The sequence below is a fragment of the Poecilia latipinna genome, unplaced genomic scaffold (genome assembly GCF_001443285.1).
Source record: "Poecilia latipinna isolate Pla-1442-1.1 unplaced genomic scaffold, P_latipinna-1.0 Scaffold200, whole genome shotgun sequence".
Taxonomy (NCBI): Eukaryota; Metazoa; Chordata; class Actinopteri; order Cyprinodontiformes; family Poeciliidae; genus Poecilia; species Poecilia latipinna.
The window spans coordinates 378,599-406,593 of NW_015112816.1; the positions used below are offsets into that span (position 1 = coordinate 378,599).

General features: G+C 39.3%; 1 protein-coding gene across 4 annotated transcripts; it reads left to right on the plus strand.

Moving 5' to 3' along the window:
* The first annotated feature begins 254 nt into the window (after nucleotides 1–254).
* Nucleotides 255–27,650, plus strand: pbx4 (pre-B-cell leukemia transcription factor 4). 4 transcript variants are annotated; one of them, XM_015031212.1, is made up of 10 exons: nucleotides 255–1,025; nucleotides 2,939–3,052; nucleotides 7,754–7,827; nucleotides 20,155–20,399; nucleotides 20,801–20,991; nucleotides 21,093–21,228; nucleotides 21,765–21,921; nucleotides 23,054–23,124; nucleotides 24,882–24,968; nucleotides 25,727–27,650. In XM_015031212.1, the coding sequence occupies exons 1-10, from the start codon at nucleotides 841–843 to the stop codon at nucleotides 25,814–25,816; spliced, it is 1,350 nt and encodes a 449-aa protein (XP_014886698.1). In that variant the 5' UTR covers nucleotides 255–840; the 3' UTR covers nucleotides 25,817–27,650. The 4 variants fall into 4 exon arrangements, with proteins under 4 accessions (XP_014886698.1, XP_014886699.1, XP_014886700.1 ...); XM_015031213.1 differs by lacking the exon at nucleotides 2,939–3,052 and having other exon boundaries at nucleotides 259–1,025; XM_015031214.1 differs by lacking the exon at nucleotides 23,054–23,124 and having other exon boundaries at nucleotides 259–1,025; nucleotides 25,727–25,778.
* The last annotated feature ends 345 nt before the right edge of the window (nucleotides 27,651–27,995 follow it).

Here is a 27,995-nt window from a genome sequence, read left to right on the forward strand (position 1 = left end):
GTTGATGTAACATTCTTATATTAGATGTACAAAATATTATTTCAACTATGTATAATCAGGCTTCTATTTTATTTTGCAGCATTCAAATCACAGTTTTGGTTTACAAGTAGATTTCACAGCGTAATATAATCGTAAATTAGATCTAATATTTGCATATGCGGTGGGAAATGTTTCGAGACAGATTTATTTTTTTCTGTCTAAAGATGCTCTCGATTTATAGTTTATCATTTACCCACCCACAAGATCGCGCTCTGTGGTGCTGTGAGTTTTAATGGTCAAAGCGACGTACACCACTCCGCTGAAGAACATCCCACATACTCATCAACAACAATGGCAAACCGTAGTCTGTTTTGGTAACACTTTTTTTTTTTTATAGGAGCAACAAGGTTTGAAACTGTGTGTGTTCACACCTGATATAACCCCTAAATTACCGCGCTATTTTTAAAGACGCGTATGTTCGTTTGTGGCTACATTTTCGTTATACATTTTTCCTGAAAATGTGCGAGGCGCTCACACAGGCTGTGCATGTGTGTCCCTGCTGCCTTTCTGCTGGGCTACTGCTGCTAACCTAGCTGCTTCTTTTTACACGGTGGTTAGCCTCCGTTAGCCTGGCCGCGTTTATTAACTAGTAGAAGAAACAAAAGATACAGACGAATGTAAAGCTTGTTCGTGCTATTTGATTTGCGAAAACAACCCCAAACTAATCGCCTATTGTCGCTGTCGGGTAAGGGAATAAGTGTTGTATGATTTATCGTGGAAAACACTTTGCTGGCTAGCTAATAGGCTAGCTATTTGATTGTGTTCGTCGACTGAGGAAAACGGCGAGTTTTCTTTGAAAGTATGGATGATCAGACTAGGATGCTGACGGGTCTCACCGGACTCGGTGGACTATCACAGCCCGATGTCGGTGATCCGGACTCGGTCCGGAAACAACAGTCCCTCGGTCAGCCGCAACAAGACATTGGAGATATTCTACAGCAAATAATGGCCATCACCGACGAAAGCCTGGACGAAGCACAGGCCAGGTAAGACTTGTGAAGAGCCATTTTCCACTCATGATAGCTAAGCTAAAGTCAGTTTTTTTTTCTTGCGTGATTTAAAATTAAGATAGTTTGTTATTGAGGGATTAATGTAACGTTACACTGCGATGTTAATTTGCACCAAAGTATGAAAGTGAATGTACATTTTGTGCCTGCATATACTGAACATATTCGGAGTCCACTGTAGAGTGTGGGTATTTGTAAAACAAGAGAAATAAAATACAATCTTGTTGCTGCAAATTACATCACATTGAATACTTGTAATCTGTAAACATACTGGCTTGGTAATAGTAGCCGATCCTCTGTACTAATTAGTTTACCAACGAAATATTAAATCAGGGGAAAAAAGTCTATGATAGTATTACATTTTGGAGGGTGTCGGGGGTAAAAGAAAATACATCCAAAACTATTTTTTTTTTACTTTTTATTTAGTGTTAATTTACCTGTGTACGAAGAAAATATGAATTTTAAAGTTTTAAAAACTTTTCATCAAATCTAAACTATTGAGAAGTAGCAGCTTTGTTAAACATTATGAAAAATTAGCATATAAAAAGAACGTTAGTAAAACTATAATCGTTCATATTATTGAAATAATTTTTACAGCTTGTTTAGCCAAAAACAACTTTTTATTTACAGTCCAAAATAGTAGTAATAACCCCAGGAATCAAACTGTAAAGTGGGGGAACAACCCCCACATAAAGTTAAGATCAAGCATCACCCAGTCCTGCATGTCTGTGGTGTTTGTGATGTCATTTATTTACGACTCTTGTTTTTTAATGGAATGTTTGTATTAGAAGTACTTTATCTATACTTATTGACAGCATGTAGCCCACTGAGTGACTGACTCGCACTCATTTGCCATGTGGCTCAAAGAGCGTAAGGTCAGTTTCAAATGAAGCGTCAGTATTTCAACAATAGACAACCGTCCACTGCAAGACTGTGGCCACAGTGTGATGTGTCATTAGCTAGTGATTTTCCACCCAACATTTGACCACCTGGTTCTCTTAATTAATTCACTCCTTTCACTCCCTCCCTCGCTGGTGTTCATCCTTTTCATTGTGTGCTGGGTGCAATCAATTCTCCTATAATGTGTGCGCGAGTGCAGCTGTCCGCAAATCGAGTTTCTATTAATGAGATGGTGGTGAGGGGGAGGAATGATGCTATACTGGCAGCCTATGAATGTTGAGATATTACATTTTCTTGACTACTACTTTGGAGAGTTCATCACACCCTCATGGCACAATTAATTTTGCGTTAAAATAGCTCTTGCTGATGTTTCAGTTTCATCTGTTGTATTTCAAGTTTGTGCTGACAACAGGCAACGGCGGAACTGCTGTGAACTTATTTAGCTAAATTATTCGTATTTATAAGCACAAAAACAAATCAGCTGCACAGCAGAACGTACTACATTGGTACTTACTTGTGAAGCATCGTAGGAGTTACTTTACACACACACCTCCACCGTACTTTATATGTACTCTATCATTGTACTTGGAAAACAAAATTACAGAAGTGCTCTTGTGACACCGTGCATTTGACTTTTTACTAATTTACTTGTATTTTTCTTTTTTTTTTTTTTTTTTTGAGAAAATTCCAAAACATAAGCAACTTCAACACTAAACGGTGAATGTTGTTACACATGGAGGTCCTAATAAATACTAAATGACTTGCATTTTATCGTCTTTTTGTCACTGTATATGTCAATCATTTCCTAGGTCAGGATGATCTACGTTTTAATGTCTAAAGCTGTTCTTACGGTTACATGACATCCCTGTCATGTAACGTGGCAGTCGATCAGGATAGGGAGTGGTCAGGGTAGCACAAGAAGTTGGTGTTGCAGAGTACCCTTCCTGCGCACCATCCACCCTCATCCTCTCACCGTGTCACCATATGCTCAGATCCTGGCCAGAGGAATCGCCAGCGCATTGGGGTGGATCAGACGACCCCACAGAGGGAGGGAGAGCAGGGGGGGGCATGGCAGGGGGTGGCCTGCCACTCAACTTCCAGCACAGGTCAGTACTGGACCGCATGCACACCTTCTTCTCCCCCCCTCCTGCTCATACCCTCCATGGTGAAGACAGCCCTCCCCCATCTCAAATTGAGCAGTGACAGATTTTGTGGAGGAAGTTGACATTTAGTTCTAGACACATATTTTATTTTATTTTATTTATTTTTTTGCCCCCCCTCAAAACTCTCGCAGAGAGGCATTCCTTTGGACTGGGTCTTGTAGGTGCCACTTCCCTCTTTTAAAACTGCAGAGGATGTTTACAACAGAAATTGGGAGTTGTGGTTAGACCAGGTGTAGCAAGTTCATATTCATCACTGGTTGCTATCCGTTAGCTCTCTGTGCTTCACGCTGTTTCAAAAAAGAAATGGTTCATTTTTTTAAATGTTTCTTTTTTGCATGTTTTTTTTTTCTCCATACCAGGCATTATATTGATTTTCATGGTTTTCACCAAACGTATACTTGTGTTTTTCCTAACCGCATATCAGTGTTGTTACCTAAGAAATATTGCTGTTTCCTGTTTAAAAGCAGCAAGACTGAACAATACAATAACAGACAATGGGCAGGTTTTCATTCACAGGGTCCAAATCCCAAAGGATTTGGCTGCAGACCTCGCTGCTCAAGCACCTTTCTGTCACCTCACTTTTCAGGCCCCTCACTTGATCTCCCTCCTCAGAACTGTAAACCAATCCAAATATAGAACATATATATATCCGATTAAGTAAACTTTAGTGACAGTTGCATTGCAACAGGCTTCAATTTTTGTCCTATTATGTAAAATAAATTCACATTGACTCACATGTAGATATTGACTTAGTTGGATGTTTTACATAACTGGAAGTAGATTAAGGGATTTGTCTTTGAAAGCCAGACTGAAATTTTAAACTCTTCATGCTAAATTCACCATCAGTTAAAATTGAATACGTGTGGCACCATGCGCTATCATTTGCAGACAGCCTTTAAATAAATTGTTGTGGTACACTTGGTGGTCCCTGGTGCCAGTCTCCTCTACCATCGTCGTGACTATTTGTAATGGCAAGCTTTACCTGGGTTGTTGTCCAGGAGTTACAGCTGTTTTGAACAGTTTATCATTATGGCAATAAATATTGATAAGGTTAGGCTCATATCTATTGCCAGAGGCCGTTTCCTGATTATTTTATTATTTTTTTTTTTGGTAATAGTCTAATACCTTGAACTTGGATGACCACATGTAAGATGTTTGAAAGTTTACATCTATAGTGTGAAGCACTAATCCATACAGCAGATGCAGTACACTTGTGTCTAAATTTCAGTGGTTGAACTCAGAGGGAGGGAGTATAGCAGGGCTGGGCAATAAATCAATAACAGCAATATATATCATTTATATAGACGTGTTCAATAGTTCAATCCCGCACGGCATTCTGGGGAATGTAGGCAGAGGAAAGGCTTTAACTTCTCAACCTCTCTTGGTGAGCTAAACTAGGTTTTTGGCATCACTCATTGGTAAGCTAACACTAACCTGTGCAGCAGCAGTCCTTAACGTCTTCAAAAATAAAAAAAACGACTTTGAGTGAAAGGAAAAAATGAACATAATAGCTCGAGAGGAAATTTTGGATAAAACATTAATCGCGTTATCAGTTTGGCAGTGTTTCAGATATTTAAAACAAAAAACCTAACCAATGATCATCGACTGATATAAAATACTTATCGTGATATGTTTTTCAGTCATATCGCCAAGCCCTGGGATATAGAGCTCCTGTAAAGTAATATTTACAGATAATCTCAGCAGCTTTAAAAGTTATGACTTTAAAACATCATTAAAAACATGCACCAGAAAAATCTTTGTAAAACAGATTGAAGGAAATCATGTAAGAAGCCTAGCGCTACTAGTAGCGTTGTGAGAAATGAATTAAAAGAATGGGTGGGGGGGAATAATTTGTTTTGATTAATGGTAATAAGAGCTGTATGCAGTTTATAAACTCACCTAATACATTAGCCACGTTTCAAAAGCCAACCAGTGGCTCCATATTAAGTGGTGCTTCGTTATTTCATGCAAGTGTTCCCAATATTTTACTTTTGGAGTCGAAAAGACATGTTATGAAGCAATTTCTAATTAATTGTTCTGTTTTCCTAGTTCTTAATTTTTTCTCACAGCTCAACAATGTTAGCTAATGGTAATGGTAGATGGTTTTTTTCCACTATTGAATTTGAAATATTGTGACAACCCATTTCACCAGAGAATGGGATTTGAGGCTCTTCTGCTTATGGTTGTAATTAGAGATGCACATTATCAGGAAGATGCATATTTGCAATAATGCTGCTGAAAATTGCGACGGTAATGATTATGATTAATCTGGGTTTCCTTGTTCTTTTTTTTTTTTTTTCTGTACTATTTTCTTTAGTATGAGCTCCAGCATCCCAACCAATAAAAATACACATTCGGTGCATAAAGGCAGTTAGAGTTTCCTTCAAGTGGCCAACTATATTATTGATATGCAGAGTGGGAATGCATGTCACTTAAATTTAAGACTGCACAGCGTATCGCGGATATATCCCCATTGCAATATCAGCGTGTGCAATATTCATACTGCAAAAGACTATTTGGAGTGGAAAAATATATATATTCCAAGTGTATGAGCTTTCATTTTTTTTATGCTAATGTAATATTTATCCACTTGGACAATCTCGCAGCAGCAGATGTTCTTGTTGGACACAAATGATACTGCTCAAAATACTAAAGGTTACAAAGTGATGGGAGAAAGAAAAGAAGACAACTGTCATAAGTTCACAACTGGTACTGTCATCACAATATTTACCAATATTATTGCCATCGCAAGCTCTACTTGAAATGTATTGTCTTGTCAAATATTTGCATACTTGTAGTCCTTGCTTGCGATTGAGATGTTGCGTACTTTTGGGATCCCGTTATTTTTGTGTGTAGTTAAAATAGAAATTCTTGTCCTGAATAAATCATTAAACAAACCTTTAATCTATTTTTTAAAGCTGTTTTAGTGTCTCCTTTTTATTTTATTTTTTCTGTTACAAATTATTTTCTAATAAAAAAAAGTTGTGTTTTACCATTTGGCGTTCAACGAAAGTGTAACATGGGTTACAATTTAGGATATTTTACATTTACACACCAATTGACCATCAATATGCATACGAATGCACCCTTCAAAGCCTGAGGCATGTGTGTGTTAAAAGTTTATTCAGTGATGAATACTGTTTGAGTAGTATTCAAATATGTTACATTGAAAGGTGAAAGTGTTTTGCAAATATTATTTCCATACAAATGTGGCTTTTGAAATCAATTGTCAGCGCATCAAAAAATATTCCAATGTGATGATTTTCCTTGCCGACTTGAAGATTTATGAGTTCGTAAAAGTTATTTATTAAAATGACTATAAAATTACAACATTTAAGATATGATTAATCAGTTTCAGTTGTAAAATCAGACTGAGCTTTTTTAACTGCTAACCTTCATATGTTTCCAACAGTCTCCCTCACAGCTTCAATAACTTCAACTCCCCCCCCCCACTTTTATCCATCAGGCAGTTGTAGCAATTATAAGAATTATAAACCATGGTTTTATTTCCATTGATAACGTCAGAGCTGCCTGGTATTGTTAAGTATGAGCTTTTTATTCACTGCTGTCTCACCTGCGGAGCAGCAGAATGGATCTGCACTACCTGCCTCAGCAGTTTTATATGTAACCCCAGCCGAAGTCGGAACACATGGGTACTTTACTTTTTGATATGGATGACGTTGCTTTTCTGAAGTGATTATGGGTTAATGGGTCGTCTTAACTGTGCATTTGTATGAATTTAAAGGGTTCTTTTTCTACTTGAAGCAAGAGTTTATTCTTGCTGTATATATTCTAGTTTGAATATTGTGTAAATGAAGGGCCTATAGACATAACTCATGTCGTGCGTTGCTAAGGTTTTATTAAATTTGATTATATTGATGTGTCGTCATTTATCTTAGAAACTCAAGCATGCAACTTTGGGGTACTTTGAGGTTTATTGAATTAGAAATGTACAAGACAGAATACTGCTTTTGCGCCTGTCTCAGTGTTATTTAGACACCATAATGAACATTTTTACCTCGAGACAAATGCATATCGAGTGCTCTGCACACTGCTTGCACTGAGCAAAGAGTGAAATCAAACCTGCCACAGCATTCAATTCTTTAATCCTTTTATGAAGTGTCATGGGAGCGAGTATGTTGTTAAATGGAATGTGTTAACCGGATAAGCTGAGGCGATCTCGTTCCTGTAAACTGTAGCGCTTTTATGCATTGATTGCTTTCAGTTTGTTTGGCGATAAAGGTAATTTCTGGTTATATTAAAAATGCATCCTAATCCAAATGGGCTCTGTCAACTCACCATCTAGTTTCATGGATCGAGTACGTCTTCAGCAGGTAGAAATTAGATTACCGCGTATTAACCCTGAAATCAGGTTCTCGGTAATGATGACCTTGAGGTTTGGCATCATTACCTGTTCTTCAGTGCAAAGCGCACTAATGACAATGTTACTCTTGCTAGTTTGGATTGATGCTCCAAGGATGTGTCGATGCTTACAAAGGCATAAAACAGTTCTGTGCGCATAATGCAGACAGCTGCTCTACTACTTTTTATGGAATAGAAACTTGGAATGACTTGAAATGGAGTTCTGTTTACCCTAATCCCACCTCTCTCCTTCTTTGTTTTATTCCCTCTTCTGTCTTACAGGAAGCATGCCCTGAACTGTCACAGAATGAAACCAGCACTCTTCAGCGTTCTTTGCGAGATCAAAGAAAAGACAGGTGAGTCTCTACTTCACTCGGCGTCTTCCAGTGGGCTCTAGTTGTGTGCACCGAGTACTGAGATAAAGAGTGCTTTTTGCCCCAGGTTTTTCAGAGCTTTTTTTATTTTCCCCTTTCCATGCATTTCCCCTCTTAGGACGTTGTTGACTAAAGATTATATTTAATCTTTCTGGATGCGTTAATGCAGCATCATTATTACTATGCACCAAGTTAAAAGCACAGATTAATGTGACCTCTTCCTTTCCTGGAAACAATCCAAACTTTACAGCTGAAACTAATCACATGCTGCATTCCATTTTCCACAAAAACGAAACTTGGAGTGAGTTGGGAATGACATCACACCCAAGTTAACTCCGGTTAACGTAGCCGTACAAGCTGGGATTCAATTATGGCGACGCTCAAACAGCCATTGCTCGTAGAACCTCTTTTGAACGTCGTCTAAGCTGTACTTTCCACATTTTGCTCAGTGTAGAATTGAACTTTGAGTTTTAGACTCATTCTTACAAGTGCGTCTTGTAAAATAAACATGTTGTCACGACAGCTTACCGGTGTTGACTCAAGCAGCTGCCACACTGGATCTCGATGTCAACTTTTTAAAAGTAGGAGGGCGTGCCTGTTGATTTTTCCTACTCTGTAGAACTTTTGAGTTCTGACTACAAATGGAGCGCAGAATTAGTCAGTGTCTTTTGAAACACGAGTAAGACGCCAAAACTAACATCTCAGACTTCACTAGCTAATACGTCAGTTTAGATTTACATTTGAACCTGAAGCAGAAAGGTGCAGAATAGTTCTAACTTTTTGGTAATTGGTAAATATTGGCTCACTACAAAAATCGTATAACGGTGATATTGCTAAAAATGATAACTTTAGCAATAAATACACATTTTTAACCACTCCTTTGCATCTATCCCTACAATGCTTTCAACTCTCTTTCACCTGTAGTTTGTTATACATTGCATCTATCTACCCAGCATTCAACAGGCTGGGTCTATTTTTGGCATGCAAAGCATTGGCATATAAATACTCCACTTCCAATAGCCTTTTGCAATATCCATGTTGCACAGACTGTGTGAAAACAGTTTTATGTGATATAACATGTATGCCTATCAGCAGTTTCACTTTATGGAGAGAGGGGAACAACTGCGCAACAGAACATGATCCAGGTCCATATACTGTTGTCTTAACATCAGGTGGAAAAGACATACTCTTGCATTATTAATATCTAGTCTAACTGTTGAGAAATGCATATCTCTACTTCTGTTGATCACTGTAAATTGGGAAATGTAGCCAATTTTAAGCAATGCAGGAGCGCCTCTGTTGGGAATTCAAGTCGGTTTTTGGATAGATTGTTTTGGTGCGGCTGGATATGAATGGCAGATTGGTGGTTATGGTTGTGTAAATGGGTTGGGTTTGCAAAACCCTCCAGCTCCTCTATGCTCTTGTGCTGTATGCTTTCTTCTCTCACTGTCCTTGGCTAACTGTAAGTCTCTCTTGTTCAAACACAATTTGAAAACACTGCACTGCTGTCTGTTGTGGCCCTCTGTCAATAATGTATTATTGCTCTCTAGTGATTGGAGGGAAGTAAAGGCTAGGCCTGAGAGATTGGGGCTGGGTACACTGTTTCCCAGGCAACCAGTGGTCTTATTTACCCTAATGCCATTCACTTTGATTTTCACATTTGGTCTCCCAGCAAACTAGACAGTAGAACCTGTGAGTACTTGTACTGTGAGCACAAGAGAATAGCTCACTAAGAATACAGTTGGGTAAATACTGGAGCCATACTTAAAGTATTCCAGTCACGAAACGCAAAGACTTTGGCTTTGCTTGTACTCTGTTGGCCATCTGCCATGTAGCTCCCTAACTGCACTGTGTACCTGCTTTGGTATTTCATGGCCCCTGAGACCCCCCCCCCCTCCTTGGGCCCCATTGTCTATTTGAGGAATGTAAAATGACTTTTCATTGGATCCTTCAGAAACCCCAATCAATAGTCCTTTTGGTACCCATTAGGTTTTTTATTTTATTTTTTTGCATCCCCCCACCCCCCTCCCCGACTAATAAACAAAAGATGTGTTGGGACAACCATGTACACAATATGTCTTGCACACACTGATGCATACACACCAAACAGGGATAAAAGCAAACTCTGTCTTGGTTCTACTCCTACTGCTTCGGTCTTGTCCTCTCCCCCTCCCTCTCGCTGCCTCGCTCCCATTCTTGAAAGAGAAGACTTACTCTGAACTCGGGGCTTTGATATGGTAATGTAATGGTTGGGGTTGGAGGAGGGGAGGTGGGCCATGGGGGAGGGGAGGTGAATTCCTATGAGTACTGCAGTTGGTTAGATTGTTTTCATTGTAAAGGAAATGTTCTGCGCAAATGTCAGTACACACCCTCCCCCTCTGCCACCACCCCAAAACACCCCCATTTTACAACAGTTCCAGTGCTGTTCTAAGCTCCCACATGAAACATGACCTCTGTCTGTGTGAACTATAACTTTTGTCAATGCTTTATTGAAGATGCACTACAAGGAGGACATGAAATTACTTGAAGGGACTCTGCGAATGATCAAAGAAGAGTCTGTGGTTTTTTTACTCCCTTGTTCCCATGGGTATTTGTTGTAAAAAATAGCTCATGGTGCAGTGGGACAACTAATACCAGCTCCTCAGATAAGCCCCTGCAGTTCATTAGTTGTCCTTTAGTTTTGGGCATGTGTTTCCTTACTTTTATTTCCTTTTGATGTTAACATGCCGATAGTGAGTCTGTCACTCACTCTCCTCTGCCACCTTTATCAAGTCCATCTTTTCAAGCTTGAATATTTACAGCTGTTTATTTTTGGAAATGTTTTAAATGATTGTAAAAATAGTATTGCAATAGTTATTCTAGATCCATATATTTGTTTTTGTTTGTTTTTTCTACCGTTTTAAAGACTTCAGTATTATTTCAGGCCTACTCCCTTCCCCATCACAAGGACAAGTTCACAGCCATCAACCCTGTACATCCAGATGGGCTGTCTGACAAACGTCTCTGATATCAATCTACTAGTTGTATGGATGCAGTGGAAAGCTATCTTGTCTGAAACTGAAAAGATCAGAAAGATCAGCTTTGTTTTGCATTAGCATCTTTGTTTAATCTACTGATGTTGGACGTGTGTGTATAAATCTGCATGTCGGCACTCCTCAGGAACACAGCATTGTCTGCAACAAGTAAGACAATCTCATGAACTTGTGACGTCGACTATTTTGTTGGACTTTGATTGCTGTCTGCCCAACACACACACACACATACACACACACACGCACTGAAGCCTTTTTTGGTCTAGGAAGGGCCCTGTGAAGAAGGTACATAAATTCAAACAGTCATTAAATTTTCAGTTTATTATTAAAACAGCTGAAGTTGTTTGATTGTGTTTGGATATATTTTATTTAAACAGGAAAAGCAACGCACGTTATTTTTGCTCAACTAAATCTGCTTAAATATAGGCTTAAAAAAGCTGATCTGAAAAGAATATTTCTTTCATTGGTAAAAATATTTTTATTTAATCGATGCCTGGTTCATTTCTTATCAGAAATAAGCATGTTGGTTGAATATAAACATTTTAAAATCCAGAACTGCCAAACATATTAATTATTATGTGGTTTATGGGTGTATAGTCCCTTTTTCTGCCAAAATGTGGAATATGGTGGCATTGTTCTTAGGGCCTATGGTATATGAAGCTTGAATGATTGAAAATTAATCGTTACAGAAAGTAAATTGTTCGACGAGAAGTTAAGTGAACTAACTCTAGTCCTTAAACTAAAAGTTCATTCAGAAAAATGTTTATACAGACAAAAATTATTAACTATGATTTTTTTTAAATTATTTAGAATCCATCCATCCACAATCCTTTTAACTATCTTGACCTTTTGTCATGCATGTTTCCACTGTGGGGTCAAAAACTGGAGCCATTATGTAGATCACGTCCGGTGATGCCTTCTTCTGCGAGACTGTTGCTGCAGTCTGGGGATACGGATCTTGGCCACTGCAGAAAGCAAAATGCTTGTAAAACGGAAAAATCAGACCAATTCAGCATTAATATCAGATTGTGTCATAGCATTCATAGTTTAAAAGCTAAGAACTGTCACTCCAAACTTTGTGGAAATCTCTGTTCTGATCCAGACTCTGGAGTGTGTGTATGTCAGAGAGAGGGAAGGAGTTCCAGTTGGAAAAATAAAATATGTACCAATAAAACTGCAAAAACTGTCTCACAGAGAGTTACTCCAGGCCTTCTGGAAATATCTAACTGCATCACGTTGTAACTTGATATTTCTGATGCAGTCTTATGTGTTCGCCCCTTTTTTTTTTTATTAATTTTTTAAGAAAGGGGATGAAAGAGAACTCTGGTCAAAATTTACAAACTGTGATTTTGAAAACACAATTTATAATCGTTTCATTGTGATTAAAATCTGAAACTGAATTACAGTCGCTTCTAGTTCAAAGAAATTTAATCTACAGATCTTTAATAATTAAAGGCTGTGAGTTGTGTCCCAGAGGGACAATAACAACATGCATTCATGCAGCAGTGGCAGTGTTTCTCCTCCATTCAAACTTAAAATCTATTCACAATCCACAATCCTTAGCAGTTGTGATTGTGTTATTTTGTATCCTGGAAGGAAAATACGATAAAATTCTTGTAAGGTTTCTGGATTAAACCCTTAAAATCCCTGCTTTGACCCAGGAAATGCACCTAAAGTACAATAGGCATTTAGTCTGTGGACAGTTGAAGATCAAGCCAGACAGCTTCCTGCTGTGAGGTGACTGGTTTAAAGACCACTGGGAAGCCTGCTGAACTGGTTAATGCTGAGGAATTTGGGGAGCCAGTTGTAGTTTGAGATTTATGGTTTTATTTTTTTTTTATTTTTTTAATTGTAGTAAAATCAAACGACAAACATTTCAACATAGTTGAAATGTTACTGGTGTCTCAACAGAGACAGTTTATTACTTTTGGGGATTTGAATTTTTCAAAAAATTTTCCATTAAATGAACTGTGTCGTGTCACTCTAGGGTGAAGTAGCATCAGTCAACCTTCACTAAATACTGTGACCTTTTTTTTTTTTTTAACAATTTTTTTCTACCTCAAGGGATGTTTAGGACATGTCGTCAAATTTGGGACATTTTTACTAACCTCTTTTGAAAGCGAGTCAAAAACCAAACTTGTGATACTCGATTCGGGACACTTTCTTCTCTTTCCCACGAAAACAACATCACATGCACCAGTTTAGTCGGGTATTTTTGTGCTCCAGGATTTTGGCTGAGATCACTTGATGAAGTCATGTGAATCACTTGCCTCATTAAAACGGCCTAATTATTATTAGTTTTCAAGCAGCCTAACTTGGAATAGAGCCATAAAATTTTATGACTTGTTAAGAACCCGAGGGAGGTATTTCATTATATTTTATGAGGAAAAATGTTGAATCTATTTTAAGCTAAAAATGTTTATCGGATAAAAATAGTTTCCCTAAGAAGAACCGTGTTGGCTATCTCTAGGGTTTTTAAGTTAAATGTGCTTTCTATTGTTGCTCAATTAACACTTCTCTCTTAAATACATCCTTGGGATTAGCATGACTCTTCTTTTTTTTATTTTATTATTTAAAAATCTAATGAATTTGTGTGTATTGTGTCATCCCGCCATTAATTTTTCCCCCTACTGCTTTCAAGAAGAGGATGAAAAAAGACAATGTGTTAAAGGGGGTGCAGGAGTGATACAGAGATTGATGAGGCAGTAAGAGCAAGAGTAATTACTTGGTGTCCATTCCCCAAGCCAGATTGGCAGACGGCTAATATCACACAGACCCCTGGCCCTGACAGACACCCCCACACGCACAGACACACACCCCGACTCAAACTGGGGATCAAGAGCACCCCAGACCTAATGGCGTGTGGGCCAGTTGATTTCCCCATGTGGCGTTATTCCTGCAGGAACCAGACTTTTCTGCATCAGGGTGTTTTTACCAACATCATCGACTGGGTTGTCTGTTAACTCTGCATTTGTACGAATCGAGATTTCTAAATGAATAAACGTATTGGGACACTGTCATTTCAGGACTTTTTGTTGCGGGATTGTATTTAGATATTGGACAGCGGTTTTCAGTGCTTTTTGTTTCATATGGTGAAAAATAAGATGCATTAATAAAAATAAAAAAAAAGAAACGGGTGAAGTAAAGTTACAGGCTCTGGCATTTTGCTCTGATTAGGACGTTCAGCTGAAAACATCACAGATTGGCACATGTTCAGCTTAAACAAGTAAAAACACTCTGTCACAAATGTAACTTTTTCCCCTTTCTGACATGTCTTTGCTATTCAAACCACTTCTATGTGCTGTTCTTAAAGGAAGTCAGCATATCACTAATTAAAGATATGTAAATTAAGTCTCAGCTGGATTGTGCCAGTTTGGTGGTAGTGGGATGGGAGAGTCTCTGAGCCTAGCTCCTAATCCTGACTAATTAAGGATTAATTACAATTGATGGGTGTCTTCCACCCCTTAGCTGTTATGCACATAGCTGTCCCAGACAATATGTTTGTCTATTTCACACCATGTCATTAATGTTAGGAAGAAATAGAAACATCAGGCTGGCAGCGGGAGGGGTGTAAACACAAACACTAAGACGCTATACATTGTAATGTAGTAAATCAGCGCAGCTGTAAGGCTGGTTGATGCCGTTTGTGCAGATTCATGTTAAGTCACTTTTAAGTCTTGGTTACAGATGCTTTTTGGGGAGCTGTGTCACTTTGTTTTAAATATTTTGATGCTTTAAGCAGATCTGTGCATGCTCTGTTGTTTGCTACACAAATCCAGAGGTCATGCCAGTCAAAAACCTCGGGGGGTTTTTTTGCCCAGTGATTCATGCTAATAGCAAATCGGTTTTATTCAGAACTGAGGTGGTACATTTGAACCGAGCAGACTAACCATGTCGCCCCAGTTCTCTCTGGCACCATCTGACTGTGTCATAATGCTTGTTCACTTGTTATAAATGGGCACCGCTCCTCTGATCTATGGCTTAATTGCCACCAAATTTGCATAACAGTGCAAATTAACGACCTCTCAAATGAGCGTTCATTTTTCACAAAGTCTTTAGGAGCTCCTTAAGAGTCTGTGCTAATGAGCACAGGAGGCAGCTGGCCTGATGAGAGTTGACTGGGGGAAGATCCTTGCAGTGCTGTAACAAGCCTCCTGCTTAGGTGCTCTTCATCATCCTCCTCATCCTCCTGTGACATTTTCAATTCTTTCTTCTCCTCTTTGCTTTTCTCTCTGTCTTGAAATGTACTTCGCCGATAATGTCGTGTTAGTAGTCCACAACAGTACTCAAAATTTACTTTTCTGTTTCAGTGCTGCTTTTGATGACAGTAATTGTTTTTATATAATATTACTCATTGTTTTTTTTTTTTTTATCTTCAAACATTACCTAATAGATAATGAATTTCTATTATTAAGTAGCAAAATCCTTAACATTTTAGTTGTGCAGACCTCTGTAGTTAAATCTGTACGACTAACTTAAATGTTCTGGTGTTGAGGAAATTTGAACCATTTGTCATCTTCCTTACATTCACCTGGAGTTTTAATTGAATCTAACACAGTAATGTTTTTGTTGGTGTCCTTTGAAGGTATTTAGTAGTTTTTACTGCTTGTCAAATTCATTATTTTTTTTTATTTTTAAATGTCTAGTTTTTATTATGAATTACAAAGAAGTATACCAAGTGTTTTTTTAAGGGAAAGAAATGTAACTGTTGTCAGGAAGATGTAGTAATTCCAGAAAAGAATGCAACTGTAATATTTGTTGGCTTGTTTCAGTGTATTTAAAAGAATTGTTAATATATTTGCTCTTTGTATTTGTTGGCGTTGTTATAATTTACGCCTAAGTGGCCCCCTGCCCATTTTGGTTAATTAATGGCTGACTAATGATGTGCTGGATTGAAGTGTTGTGTTTGCCTTAGGTGTGACTTCGCCCATTTACACTGTAGTCAGACCACACTGTGTTTACTCTCAATCTGTACCTCCATCTCTCTTTCTCTCTCTGTTTCCGTGTGTGTGTGTGTGTGTGTGTGTGTGTGTGGTGTGTGTGTCAGAGTGGGGGGCTGTGTGCAACAGGACTCTGGTGAACTACCCAAACAGATGCTGATTAGTGTGAGCTGCTTAAAGTAGGAATGAGCATATGGATTGGGCTCATTAAGTTGACAGTACTTTACAAAAATACTGCCTTTCAGGAAAAAAAAGGGTGCATCTTTGTGCTGTTGAATTTTAGCCCAAAATTTACTTTGGCATAATTTTTTTTTACCTACTAACACTTTTTTTTTCCATCTCTAATTATGCTTTCATTTGTTCCTGTATATAGTGGAATTGATCTAAGATTTACCAAACTTCTAATCCAAGAGAATTGAATAGGAGATTTGAACGTCTGAACAAACGACTGAAAGTTTGCCTCTTTTAGCACCACAAAATGAGCCAACTTAGAGCTGCTTCTGGCTACGCATAAATCTCAAGTGGAAATGGAAATATTCCACGCAGCTGTGAGCTTTCAGAGATGAAGCCTAACATGCAAGCCAACAGGAGTTGCTAGATGGCATTATTACTATTAGTACACATAAAATTTGAGCTTAAAGTTGCATATTGTTCCTTTCAAGACAATAAAAGTGGATGAATCTCGCCTAGCAATCCTGTTGTTTGCTTCAAACGTAAGATTTTGGAGCCTTGTAGATGTCTGGTCGCACAAACCGTACGCCATCATTACGTCACTCCTGCACGCAGTGACTACCTCCCTCGGTGAGTCTGGGGTGGGTAGACTTCAACCCCCCTCGTTGCATCGCTTCTTTCACAAAACACATGGAAATAAAAGGTGCCTTAATCAGCATTAAAGTATTTTATGAAAGGGGCTGTTGCCTTAGACCACTAGTTGAAGATTACGTGTACTCAATCTGTATATTATTTAATTATGACTCCGAAGTTCTTACATATTCTTTTATTTTTCATAGGCCATTAGTGTTTATGTTATGCTTGAGTATTTTTTTTTTTTTTTTTGGAAACTTGAACTCTAAACCAACCTTTGAGATTTTCTTTTAAACTGGCAAACAAAATAAAGTTGGAAAAGTTGAGGATGTATTTTTGTGAAGCGCTGTACTTATTCCCAAAGTTAAATGTACTTATATATGGAAATTTAAGACTTGTATCTGGAGTTTTGTTAGATAAATTTGTGCAGCATGTTCATATTTTTCAAAGCATTTCTATTTTAAGTTGTCCTCGTATCTGGATTGCTTGTAGCGCCTGGGACAACCTGAGGTATTCACAATGTTTTCTTTCTCTCTGACTCTTCTGCTCTCTGGCGCATCTGTACTCCAGATTCAGTGTAGTTCTGTTGCCCCTCTTTCTCAGTCCCTTTCTTCCTTGCACACATATCTTCTTCTGTGACTCCTTTTTTCAATTCTCCTTGGTTCTCCTTCTACCCTCTCTCTCTCTCCTTACCTTTCCCCCCTCTCTTTTTTTTTCTTCTCTCTCTCTCTCTCTTTCTCTCTCTCTCTCCCCCGATCCCTTGCTCTCTCCCAGTGAAAGGCTGAGAATACCCAAGGGAGCTGATGCAATTAAAATGCTAATCCTGTCTGTCTACAGAGAGAGGGAAAGGGGGGGCTGACAGCATGAGGGATTGCGGCTCACATGGAGAACTCGACTGAAATGGAGAACAGGGGGTGGGGATGGGGGGGGCACTGGGGGAGAGTGTGTGTGTGTGTGTGCATGTGTCGTAAGGGTGCGTTGAAAGGGAGAGGGGGGAGGGGATGTGTGTTGGGGGAGACAGAGTGAAAAAGGGGATGCTAGCGAGGGAAAAGACAGACGAGGATAAAGCTTGTGCTCTGAGCTGAGCAATGATATACTGACGGCGTTTAAGCCTTATCTATGCCTATGTAAGGAAAGCATTGCAGTTAATGTACAGCACTACACTGTTGGCTCAGTTGTTCACCTTTACCTGCACCACTTTTTATTTCGTCTTTTGTATCTGCACGGCACAATGTTTCTACTTTGGCTGTGCAGAAATGAGAATGATTATGTATGCAGAGAGAGCCCAGCTGGATACCCTGAATATTTCATAGTATGTGTTGCTCGCTTAGTCTTCCAATGCCACACCGCCCAGCCAGACTTGTAACATATGCATAATGGTGATTTCTAAAAGCTATAAATGTTGGCTGTGAACCTGTCTTATTGTCTTAAAAATATTAGTGTTTTGCAGTTGCAGCTCTTTTTGAGGTTTTTTTTTTTTTTTTTTTTAGGATTCCTAATGGAGACCTACATAATTTATGTGAAAAAAAAAAAAAAAAGTAACTGGCCACAATTAAACGACTGCACCAAAGTATGCAGTTCTGATATTTTCAGCTTTCAGAAACTGTTAATTTTACTTTTTGGTGATTTTTATTGTAATCTTTTTTTTTCCTTTTTTTTTTTTACAGTCCTTTATTATTTTTAACTCATCTCAACAGCTGCTGTAATATCACTGGGCCACTAGATTGTGCATGAGTGCAATTCTGGGTAATCACAGCTTAATTGGAGTAATTAGGGGAATGTTGGGGCATTAGGCTACAGCTGGGGGCCATAATGAGTCACAGTAAAAAAGGAGAAAGGGGGGGTAGTTAGGTGAGAAGCTCCAAAAGCAGCAGTTGCCCTCTTGTCGGTAGGTCAGTGTCCGTCTCACTGGGCAGCAAAAGTGAGAAAAAGTGAGAAATCCACAAATCTTTACCACCTTAATCGTTTTCCTTGAAGCTTCAGTCAGGAGACTCGCAACAAAAAGTTTTGGTAAACAAGTTAATTTGATAATTGTCGGCCCGTTTTTAAGAAGTTGTTGGCTATCTGACTAAAAAGTGCAGAGATCGCTTGTGTTTTTAAAAGTGGGGGGGGGGGGGGAGTGAAAAGGAGGGAAAGAGATGGGCGAATCAGGGTCATTAGTTCAGGCAACTGGGTCTGCTGCATTCCTAAGCCCTGAGATGGGGGAGCAACACAGCAGGAATGTGCCTTTGGTGGAGAAGAAACATAGGGGAAGGGAGAGAAAAAGGCAAGCAGAAACAATAAGAAAAGTTAGCGAAGAAGCAAAGGTGGGCCTGGTAATGCGGTGGAAAAACTTAGCAAATTAACTTGGGGAGAAAAGAAAATGAAAACCGTCTTCAGATTTCTTTTTTCTTTTTTTACACCATTGAGTAGCCCTTGATTGCTTCACACATAAAAACACAATTTTATTGTAAATAAGCCTAAAAAAATTTTTTAACCAAGTGAACAGAGAAGCGCATGAATTTGGAACGAAAAACTTATTTGACGTAAAAATGTACCTCGAACAAATTCTAAAAAAATTTGCATTTTGACAAAAATCATTAAATTACCTAACGCCACACAGTCACTGCTGGGATTATTTATCCCCGTTATTTAAAACCAACGGCTATTACTTTCATGATACGCATCTGAATCTATTGTCCACTTAAAATAACCCACACCTGTGAATACAGGTTCAACCAATATTTACATTGTAATGCAAATTAACTTAATAATCATTATCCAGTAATTATATTTGTTCAGTATTTCTTATTAACATAACAGTCTGACATACAAAAAAGCGTTTACTTTAATGAGATTTAAACATACAATAAACAACTGCGTGTCATTTATCACGTCGTAATTTCCTACAAGTTTCTAACTCTTGTTACTAAAGTGAAGACGCTGATTTGTTCAAGAGACTTCCGCGCTTACTTTCTGAAGTTGAATGATTGAAACGCAATGAGGGCAGGAGGAAATTTAGTTAAGTGTTAAAAGCTGCAGGCCCTGAGAAAAGATTATTGTTTGAAGTTAAAACTTTGGTAACGGAGTGGTGTCTGTAAGGGCGAGTGTGTGTGTGTCTGGGAATGTGTGTGTGAACGAGAGAGAGATGAGAGCAAGGCTGTAGGCTGACAGAGGTCCTGGTATAATACAGTGGTGGAGAGCAGCGACTGATAACTATACTTATGGCCACTGGGGCTCATAGTGACAGCACATGCACTTCTATTACTGGCCTCATGCCTCATGCCCTTATCTCTGGCAGGCTGCCATCGAGAGACCACACTGCCCTCTGCTGTTTGTTTAGAGCAACTCCACGCTTTAAAGAAAATTCACCCTGTATCCAACCAATCGGACAATAAACATTCCTGAGTTTTTACAGAGCAGCTCTTCGTTTTTTTTGGTTTTTTTTTTAAATAATAAATCTTCGTCACATCCAGTTGTCTGTTCATAATGACTCTTAGTTGTAGTTGCCGACCCTACTTGTCTGACTTTCGTGTGTTTTCTTTCCTCTCTAGTTCTGAGTATACGAGGTGTACAGGAAGAAGACCCCCCAGACCCCCAAATCATGCGGCTGGACAACATGTTGCTTGCAGAGGGCGTGTCAGGACCAGAGAAAGGCGGGGGATCGGCTGCAGCCGCTGCGGCTGCAGCCGCGGCGGGGGGCTCGCCCACCGACAGCAGCATCGAACACTCTGACTACAGAGCCAAACTTGCCCAGATCCGTCAGATATATCATTCTGAGCTGGAGAAATATGAACAGGTTTGTTCTGAGCAGACTGAAACCTTTGAACTTGAACAAAGCCTCCCTTTTGTTCATTTTATTTGGCTTTGCAAAAGTAATGCACAAATAGAAAAACGGATATAAAATGGGAACTGAAACAATTCCTCAATACCCTTTTATTTATTTTAGCACTTGGACAGTTATTGCAGTCTAAAATGGCTAAAACTATTGTTAGAGCGGCTCTAATCAATCAGTCTGATATTAGAGTTTTTTGATTGAATCTACTGTTTTATCCCTGTAATACTTCTTCATATGAAGTTAATCTGATCAGTTCAGCACTCATCCTAATCTGTACTCTTCAGTAACACATGCACTTCATCCCATCTTTTAACAATAGCACTTAACTCCTTTCTGTTCTTTTTTTTCTTTCTTTTTCCCAGGCCTGCAGTGAATTCACCAACCATGTAATGAACCTGCTGAGGGAGCAGTCTCGCACACGGCCCATCTCTCCCAAGGAGATTGAACGCATGGTGGCCATAATCCACCGTAAATTTAGCTCCATCCAGATGCAGCTCAAACAGAGCACCTGCGAGGCGGTCATGATTTTGCGCTCGCGCTTCCTTGATGCCAGGTCCGTCTTTGTGTTTTGGTTGTAATTACGCGACACCGGTATGCTTGACATGTTCTTCAAATGCCCAACCTGTTGCTCATGATCTCTTTTGTGCGCGTCAGACGTAAGAGGCGCAACTTCAACAAGCAAGCTACAGAAGTACTGAACGAGTATTTCTACTCCCACTTGTCTAACCCCTACCCCAGCGAGGAAGCAAAGGAGGAACTGGCCAAAAAGTGTGGGATCACTGTGTCTCAGGTGAATCGCTTACACAGCTGCTGTCCAAAATAGTTGCTGGTAAAGCAAACTGAAGGTCACCATCTGTTAAATCCCGACAGCTTTGAAATGTTATTTTCTGGTGAAAAGAAATGTAATTTACAAGCCAACAGGTTTGTCGCCATTTTTAGCTAAAACTAGGAATGCACCATACAAATTACAGATTTTATGGATTTGAAAAGACTTGGAGTACACACACCAACACTTTGGGGATCACACACTTAACAACTATGTGCACTGAGGGTTAGCAGGCTACACGATTTGTCAAACCAAATTAACCCAATTGAGTTTGGAACGGCTCCCCTCACATACAGAGACTCATCTTTACCTCTTACTCAGTAAACAATTTTCTGCCAACAATTTATACTGACTGTCCTCAATTTGAGCAGACTGGTGCAAACCGAGTAGAGTCATGGCTTTCCTATTTTTATTTTTATTTTTTTAGCTTTAGGGGTGATTCTGCAGCTAAACAAATGTTTATTCACGGCTTTATAACATAAAATCCATGTGTTCTTCAGGTCTCTAATTGGTTTGGCAACAAGAGAATACGCTACAAGAAGAACATCGGTAAGTTCCAGGAAGAAGCTAATCTGTACGCGGTTAAAACGGCGGTGGATGCTGCGAATGTGTCAGCGCAAGCCAGTCAGGCTAACTCTCCAGCAACACCCAACTCAGGTATTGGCGCAATCCCTCCTCATCTCATAGTCCTACTTCCTGGCTTTTATTGGTGAGGATTTTTTTTGTTTGTTTGTTTCTGAGCCTTTGCTGGTTTTTCTGGTTTCTGGGCGACACCCGGATCTTTTTCTGGCATTTTGTGTTAAGAGTTTTTATAAGCGACAGGCGTTTGGGGAATTTTCTTTTTTATTATCTCGCAGCAAGTGTTGATGCATTTACTAGTCAAGACATGTAGCATTTTGAATAACTGAAAGTCTTTCTGGAACAATGCTAAGGTTTTTTTTAAAGACTTTTACATGTATTTTATCTCATTTGTGTGATATCTGAAGTTGTATATCTTTTCTTGCCATAAATTGTCCTTCTAGATCTTTATGGTGATTTTGGTAGCTTACTGTTTTGGTTTTTGATATTCCACAGACATCTTGTGTTCTGTTTTAAGGTTTCTACACTCAAAGGAGGAACATGAAAGTTTCCATGGTTGACTAAAATAGTTAATACTGTCAGGCATGCAGTTGGTTTGCACCGTGAGCCACAGTCGTTTCCTCGGAGATCTTCTTGTTGTTGAAACTGAATTTGGCCAAATGTAAGACAGATAATTGAAACTTTTCAGTATTTATTTTTGTGCTTGTGGTCATTTGCAAACTGTAACTTGCCTTTGTGTGTTGCTTCTGGAGTAATGACCTCTTCCTCTCTTATTGACCTTTCAGATGACGGTGGTACAAGTCTCATTTTAGTATAGATAAGGACAATCTCTTAACTTGCTTCAGCCAGCCCCGTTGCAAGTTTTGTTTTTGCTTTTTTTTTTGTTGAGTTAATACACACATAGTACAAAACACGTTTCTTCTCCGGAACACACGTTGATGTTAATTAATTCAAACTTCTGAACTACTAATGTAAAGAAAGAAAAGAGAACAAATACAAATCTTCCATATATTATAGCATTTAGCAAATATAAATAATCCCAACTGACCTAAAACAGGAAACATTTAGCTAGATTTAAAGTTTTTAATACAATGTGTGAAATGATCTGATTTTAACTGTATATGGATGTATAGAGAAGGTCAACCTAACTATATACATAAAAATGCACGCATGCTTTCTTAAGGGTCACCATGCAGCTTTTCTCATGCAGGTGATACCTACCTTGGCCAACGTTCCCTCAATGGTGAGGGTCTCAACTTTACCCCCTCTCTACAGCTGCAGGTATGCAAAGAGGACAGCTGCAGAGTTGGAGTTGATCCCCATGGTGTAAACCGTCCGCAGAGCATCCCTGTATATTTTCCCTTAGCCTAACTCCTTCTGACACCTCGTCGGATCCCGTCCTGACTGAACCTTTGATATTATTACCACTAGATCCTGCCCCTCCACAGTGCAAACTGACCATTGTTTCTTTAGAGAGAATTGGGATATTGAAAGTATTGGATTTTCTATCTTGCGTACATATGTCAAAACCCATTACAGGGTATATCAGAGCTCTGAATCAAGGCTTTCCAACTCGAAGCACGCAACTGAAACAAACCCATGTATAAAGGATGGCATTCAAACCAATAATCTCTTTGATTAATGGTCAGTTTCTTTGCCTCTAGGCAATCCTGTTCCTCCAACAGCAACACAGCTTCCCGTCTATGCCAGTTCTTGTTTTCCCATCCAAACATTTCGTATTACCCCTTTATCCATGTAGCTAGTTTTTATTTGTGTTCAGTTGGTCATTTGTTGAAAGTGGTGTTTTGCCATTTGTTAAAAATCCACAGATTTCTGTTGTAATGCTTTATACGGGGCTCGCAAATCAGACTTATTGTTTGGTTTCACTTTCTCTTACTGGTATGTCTGATTGCTTGGGCAATGTTTAAGCTTAAACTGGGTGGAACCGCATCAGCAGGGCACTTAAAGTGCAACTATGCCCCAACCCCACCCCTGTGGAAGCATAGCTTGAGAAATTTAGGGGAAAAAAATTCCAGCTGGGTGGAGCCAAGAAACGCCCGAGGAGAGTGACCAAGTGTTGGGGATAAGAGGGCCTGAACGGGTCTGTAGTCGGAGCAAAAGATGCACTTTTACCAACTTATTAACTTTGTCGCTATATTTATACTTTAGGACTGCTCTGTCCTGAAGTATGCCGATAGTCAGAGCAAAGGAGACTCACTCAGACTCCACATTGCAAATAAATCTCACATTTGTAAAGCTGACTCGCCGTTGACCACACTTGCTGTTCCAATTCCTGACTCGCCACCAGGCTGGGGCTGTGTCTCCGAGGGAGAGGCTTTTATACCCAAGTTGGACAACTGATAAAAAGTTGTGTTTTAAACATATGAGAATTTAACTGTGAAGGCACCGTTTGACAAAAGGGACCATCACAAATAATGTGGAATTAAATTGATACACTGTCAGACTTCACACAGAAACATTAAGATGCAACCCTGAATAATCTATGCAAACTGTTTATCAGCCAAAAAAAAAAAAAAGTTGATTTGAGGGTTGGTTACACTTGAAGGCTCTTTCAGATCGCTTCACAAATACAACCTCAACCTTTAGCTTAGACGCCCACACTGCTTTCTGTGAATTGAAATAGTTATCAGACCAGATGAGCACCGGAGAATAATTTTGCATCTATTCTTTTTGCAACTTCCTGTTGCTATCTTTGCGTTAAGCCGCATCGGGTCAGCCTGGTTTCTCTCCTGGCTCTTTCTGCTCACAGTGGTTAGGCGTCTGTGTTTTGCACCCAAAGACGATCAAGCGGTTATTTTGGTTGGTCAACTTAAACCACTCCGTTTCATATCGGGACCTTTCAGCTGACAGAACATTTGTAGATTGAAAGTGTGGCCTAAAAGGGGCTCGAGTAATGCACACTACTTCGCTTGCATTATGTCGAAGTTTGTGGATACCAGCTGCACTTTGTTGACCCGTTGATGACAAATTTTCTTCTGTCATTAAAAATGTTAAGCTTTAAATGTTTCTTTTCACAGGTGGATACCCTGCACCGTGCTACACACCTGACGGGCGGCTATGAGGAGTTGTCAAGCAGCGGCCTCTTCACCCCTCATCGCCTGGATGTAAGTCTGTGTTGTTAGCGACCGCTACTGTATTCTCATGTTATCGGAAATTTAAGGATGGAAAAAATGACATCCATCCAGTTGGATATCTTCATAATGTTGGTTCAGTAGCTTGCTTTTTCTGCCATTTGTCCAAGCTTTTTTTAACATATGAAATTCAGCTTACAAACAACTTAAATGCGTATTTTAAAATATGGCACCATCTTTTAATATATTATATATACCAATTACATTTCATTGCCGTTTTAAAAATTCAGATTTCCAGAGATTAAGCAATTTTGCAGCAACTGTTCACAGTCTAACAAATTGCTATAGCCATTAGCAACTTGCAAGTCATCCACTTGTCTTAATTTTTACACGTCTTAAAACGTGTCCAATATTTCAAGGTGTTACAGTAGAAATGGTTGAAATTTGTCCATTCGTTGCATCATCCTGCAACATTTGCCGTTTTCTCTGCAGCTTTACTGGAAGAATTTAGATGTTAATGTGACGTAACTAAACTACAAACACCATGATCCTGGGTAGAAAAAAAAAAAAGCATTAAACACAATTTATTTGGGTCATAAGTTTAAATTACGGCCTTAAATGTAAACTTCCTGACGCTTGCAGAAATATTTCAGTTGCATGTGAATTGTGCTCAGTTATTTGACCAGGATTTTCCTCAACAAGGACACCGGTAGCATATTTTAACCAATTAAGGTAAGAAATTGGTCATCAGTCTTCATCTCTGTGCCGCTTCCCTCCTTGTCTGACTGCAGGCTAACAGCTGGCAGGACACCACCAACCCGCCCTCGGTTACCTCCCCTCCTGGTCCACCTGGCAGCGTCCACTCTGACACTTCCAACTGATCTGGTGGCTTTACCTGCCTTCTCTTTATTCCCACTGTGGTCTGCTGTTAAAAATCATCTTGTGTTCCTATTTTTCTTCTTCTTTTTGTTTTTATTTTTTGTTTCATTTCTCCCCTGTGAACAGGCCACATGAAGTTGTATACATATTTCATTCACACTTGCTGTTCTGGACCACAGGACAGCTGTACAGTAGCTGGGAGGAAATTCTCCTTTCACCTTCATTCCAGTTCTCCGCTCTTTAAAAGTTAAAAAAAGGGGGGAATGGAGCTCAGAGACATAAAGAAAAACATCCTTATTGTCAAGGACTTTTGGGGGGGGGAAATGAAAAAGAAAAAAAAAACACACATCCAGCTGTGTAGATGATCATGATGTCTGTACATTATGTGTATATGCACGTTAACTTTACACAGTACTCCCACGGCTTGTTCATGTGCTGTTTGACCTTTACACTCAACTCTTTGCTTTGGGAAACTGTGTGTAATTGCCCGTATCTGCTGAAGCCTTGGCATCTGACAGCCAAACTGTGGTTACGGACCACCAGGGAGCTCTAGCTCACCTTGCTTGTACCAAAGTGCTGCCCCAGTGTTCCTCTGAGATTACCCTCTGCCTACTCAACACAAGACACTGTTGCATCAATGTATCCTTCTGTTAGGATTTTAAGGTGAGCAACTGACATTTTGCACAGAGGTGCACGCAACCGTCCCCAAAACGTACCGCTCACAACTTGTCGGCAGTTCCCGCTACGAGCCGACACAAACGATGTGTCAAGCACAGATGTTAGCATCCTTACTATGGGTTTGTACCCTTCCAGGAAGGTGAGGGGGATCACTGCTCCGAACCAGGCAGGACGAGAGACGGTAGGGCTGGTGTGAAGAGAATAGGAGAACATCTTTGGTTGAGCATATGTAACCAATAGCTCTTTCCACTGCTAACCCATTGAGGGTGTTGGTAGATGGCTTGTAGACTTTACTTCTTTCTTTCTGTCCACTAGTTTATTTGATTGTAGACTATTATCTAATGCTGTTTCACCAAGAATGCACCAGCCACCACCAAAAATTAGCTCAATACGACATCTTTATGACAAAACGAAGGGTGGAAAGATCGCGAGGCATCGATGTATTACTGGAACAAATGTGACATGAACTTAGAAATGTGACTGTCTTCCATGCATGTAGGACTTCTAGGTGTTATACTGTTTTTTCATTTACGTTTTTAGCTTAATTTGTATTAACGAAAGAAAAGAAAAAAATAAATGAAATAAAAGGTAAAACTATTACAGTCAGACCAAAACCAAAAAATAAATAAAAGTACATCACATGTTGATGTGTCTGTGTGGACGTGTAAAAGGTTCCTGGGATTATCTTAGTCGAACTGGCTGGTGCTCCTTCGAACTTTGTAAGCATTATGTAGACTGGGTGCTTCCACCAGCTAACGACACGCGAGGTGGGGTTCAACTGAGATTTTTTTTCCCCCCATCTTGGAAACTTAAGCTTGTGAGCCTGAGGCAACATGTTAACAACCTGATGTTGTACCAAAACCAAATATACAAAGTTCAGCAATGTAATAATGCTACTTTTTTTAAACATTGGTGCGCAGTCGCCTTTTACATTAGAGGAGAGGAGGGAATTCTGTTTGTACCTGTGTCTCTTTTGTGGTGTTGTCATGCCTCAAGTTGGTTTCTTTATTTTTTTTTTTGTTTTGTTTTTTGTTTTAAATGGGGCTTCATAAATGATGGGTGGAGTGAACACTCATCACACCTGTGATTTGATTGTGAGCATAAAAGAAATGCTCTGCCCTTTCTTTGTCCTTTAATATCTGGTAAAAAAAAAAAAAACTTTTTTTTTTATGTTCCATGGCCAATTGGGCAAGGGCTTCTCTCTCTCCTCTGTTACCAAAAAAAAAAAAAAAAAAAGAGGCAGCACTGGGTGTAGTAAAACTCTTAATTTGTGTGTAGGACAAACCTGCCACATTTTGGCGATTTCCATTCGTTAAAGCTGTTTTATACATTAAAGATCACGTGAACAACGAAGCATTTTGATAGTAAGGTAAAGCCTTGTTAAGATTTGTCATTAAAGAGTTTGTTTGAACCATGTTACAAAACAGAAGCTGAGCTCGAAAGCCGGTCACATGTTTTTCTCTCGCGTTTCATTTCCCGTTTTGTCTCTCGCAGCAGCTCGTT